We start from the raw sequence: 3,525 nt of genomic DNA on the forward strand, positions 1-3,525 counted from the left end.
CTTTATATAGGCAAGACTAGGGACCCTCATTTATTACTCCTACAACCTTTAGACTACCCTCATTATTCCATCCATCACAAAATAGCAAGGGTCACCACTTTATTTATGAAGGGCAATTACCTATGCTTGATAGATGAAGTGTATCATCTTAGATGAAGTGAACCACTTTAGGGAAGACAAAGGTTTTCTAGGAAAACCAAAAGTCTAACATTCTTTTCCTAGGTGACGGAAATATCTTAGATTTGAGGTAGAAACTTGTACGTAGTCTTTTCAGGAATCTGTCATAAGCTTCTGCTGTTTTTCTAGACTGTTACTAAGAAACAAGGGCAGTGCTATGCTAGAGCCACCCCAAGCATTTCTCAGGAAACAAATACCGAACAGTATACTTCTTTTGAGGTCTAAATCCAAAGTTTTGGGATTATTTTCCTAGTAGGGTCAATTTTAAGGGTGTCAAATCGTGTTAAAGGGTCGTGTTTATATTATGTTAAGAGATATATATTATATTATATGGGTAAACTTAAACTTAATCCGTTAAACTTATCATGTCAAAATATTAAATCTTAACGCGACATATTAACATAACGGGTCGGGTCATGTTAACTCGTTTATGTAAATGGATTGAATAGATCCAAAATTAACTGATTTGACATGATTAAATTTTGAATAATTTTATATAAATGCTAAAATCACAATATTTATAAAAATTATAAAACTAACTATAAATCCAAAATTACAATCTAAACAATAAAAATATCAAAATTAAAATTCTAAAAATGTTACTTTTAAGTATAAAGGTATAATTTTAATTTTAATTTTCTTAATATATCAAAATGGGTTGACCCGTTATCAATCTGTTAAATAATTGTGTATTAACTGGTTAACTCGTTTTGATTCGAACCCGTTAAGACTAAATCTAAACCTATTATTATTATGTTGTATTTGTGTTGAGTTAACGGATCATGTTACATATTATGATCCCTAGGACTCAATCTCAATTCACAGATTGTGTGAAACCATTTTTAGTATCCTCACCGTACACAAGGAGATCACAGGAAAAGAGACTCAGGGAGGGAGAAAGAAAGCGCACAGATTTTCTTTTGCTTACCAATTATACATAAGTGGGAGAACTAAGAAGAAAGAGGTCTGGAAAGAAACTATGCAAACTTATCCTTTTACATTATGGGCCTTGTGTTTATAGCCTAATGCAGCACGTGCTATCTATTGTACATGCTACAGTTAAGCCAAGCCCCCCCAGACAGACAATGGATTAACTTAAACATACATGAACTTTCACATGCATAATTTATTCTCACACATCCTTAAACTTTATCCTTACATGTGTACTTAGTGCTTGATCTGAGAGAGCATACACCTAACATCCTTGCTGTTGGGCCTCTGTTTTGGGTCATCTTGTGTACAAAAGCAAGCAATCTTCAGAACCAAGAGCATTTGATCCTCAAATCCATTTCCCAGAAGGTTTGGATCGATTGCTTGCTTGGGATTCTCGGATGTTATTACATTCATCATCCATTTAATCAAGCTCATCTCATTTGTCTCTTGGAAAAACTGATCGGACGGCAGCTTTCCCATCACCAAAACCCCGAGTATCACCCCAAAGCTGTAGATATCACACCTGTCTGTGAACTTCAGTGTCTGGTGGTACTCCGGCGCTATGTAACCCACGGTTCCGGCGACGTTGGAAGTCGAGATATGAGTATTAGCATCAGGCATTGCCTTTGCAAGCCCGAAATCTGCAATTCGAGCTTCCATGTCATCATCGAGGAGAATGTTTGCCGGCTTGAGATCTCTATGAATTATACGCGGGCTATGGTTCATGTGAAGATACTCGAGCCCTGCTGCAACTCCCAGTGCAATCCTGTGCCGAGCAAGCCAATCCAGTTGTTTATTCCCGTGTGAAACATCCTGTAACATGTCCTGTAAACTCCCATTCTTCATGAATTCATACACGAGGAGATGGCAATCAGGGCGACTCAGATGGGCTAGCAAAGGAAGAAGATTCCGGTGCCTAATCTGACCGACGGTATTGATCTCCGATCGAATTTGACGCATTTTCTTGTTCAAAAGCTTGCTATCTTCGTCAGTCAATTCTGCAGCATCCTTTGGAGGTTGAGTTATCTTCTTTATGGCAATCATTTTCCCGTCGCTTCCAGGCAATTCTGCCTTGTAAACCTCTCCACACCCACCTCTTCCTATGATCTCCAACGAAGTTAGCCCGTCTTCTTTCTCCAGGAAAGCCAAGTGCTCGGCTTTCTTTATCAAAGGACTAAAGATTGAAGGGCCTGGTTCCTTTCCTCCACTTCTTACCACAGCCAAGATTAGCTTAAATAGCAACGAAAAGACGAACCCAGATATGCTTCCTGCCAGTCCTCCAGCCAGGAATCCGAGTATCCATCCAGTTAGCTTCCGGTGATTTTTTTTATGTTTGTGAGGTTGTACCTCCGGAGAAGGGGCTGGAGCATGACTTGCAGATGGTGCAACTGCAGGATAACTTGCGGTTCTTCTGGTTGAATTTTGATCAGCCAAAATGTACCGTCGTCTTGGGACATCGGTGGCGGAGTATTCGAGCGGCTTCTTCAATGGGGCTGAACCTTCAAGAAACGGGTTTCCGGAGAAGTTGAAGAATCTCAGATTACGGTAAGAACGAAGGGACGCAGGAACTTTTCCGGTGAAGAGATTATCCGCAATAGAGAGATTCTCCAAGTTGGGAAAATACTTCAAGAAACCCAGGTCCCCGGAGAACTTATTGGAGGCAAGATCGAGGACTCGAAGGCGTACAAGCGAGGATAATTCCCTCGTGATTTCCCCGGAAAACCGGTTGTTCCGGAGGTTTAGAATTTCCAGTTTCCGGCAGTCAACTATTTGGGAGGGCAGCCGGTCAACGAGCTGGTTGTTTGGAAGAGAGAGCTCCTTGAGCTCAGAGAGACGAGCGATCAACGGGGAAAGAAACCCATCGAGGCTTTGGGAATCGAAGACGAGTCTCGTGACTCTGAGCTCATGGATGCTGTTGTTCGACAGCCTCCTCTCGCAGAAAACACCAGGAGTGTTGCATGGTTTGGCAGAGAGGTAATGGTGAGCGTTGAGGCCCAAGTTATTTTGGAGAGTGGAGAGGGCTTTGAGATCGGAGAGGTTGAGAATCAACCTGGAGTGAGTGAGGAGGAAGAGGGAGAAGAGAGTAAAAAGGGTGAGGCGAGCTTTGCCGTGGCCATTGCCATAACCTTTGATGGGAAAGGCTGCCATTTCTGGCGAGCTATGTGAAGTTTAGTAGCTCCTCGAGTTTGGTTTGAAGTTTTGTTATTCTATAATTTTATAGGAGCCGGCTGCCGTGTGGAAAAATTCGGGACTTTGGGAGTTCGCTTTCAAAGATTAATTAATTATATTATTTTTTTCTTTATTAAGCAATAACGACTTTGATTTTGTTTTATTATCTTTTTTACTTGACAAAATAAAGTATTATTATTATTATTTTATTAACTGATTTAGAAAAATCTCTCTCTAAGATAATTT

At 40.6% G+C, this 3,525-nt stretch overlaps 1 protein-coding gene across 1 annotated transcript; it reads right to left on the reverse strand.

Annotated features, from left to right (window-relative positions):
- Positions 1 to 1,070: 1,070 nt before the first annotated feature.
- LOC122282029 (leucine-rich repeat receptor-like serine/threonine/tyrosine-protein kinase SOBIR1) lies at positions 1,071 to 3,314 on the reverse strand. Its single transcript, XM_043093937.1, has one exon. The coding sequence runs from the start codon at positions 3,256 to 3,258 to the stop codon at positions 1,345 to 1,347; it is 1,914 nt and encodes a 637-aa protein (XP_042949871.1). The 5' UTR covers positions 3,259 to 3,314; the 3' UTR covers positions 1,071 to 1,344.
- Between the last annotated feature and the right edge of the window lie 211 nt (positions 3,315 to 3,525).

The sequence above is a fragment of the Carya illinoinensis genome, chromosome 11, assembly GCF_018687715.1.
Source record: "Carya illinoinensis cultivar Pawnee chromosome 11, C.illinoinensisPawnee_v1, whole genome shotgun sequence".
Taxonomy (NCBI): Eukaryota; Viridiplantae; Streptophyta; class Magnoliopsida; order Fagales; family Juglandaceae; genus Carya; species Carya illinoinensis.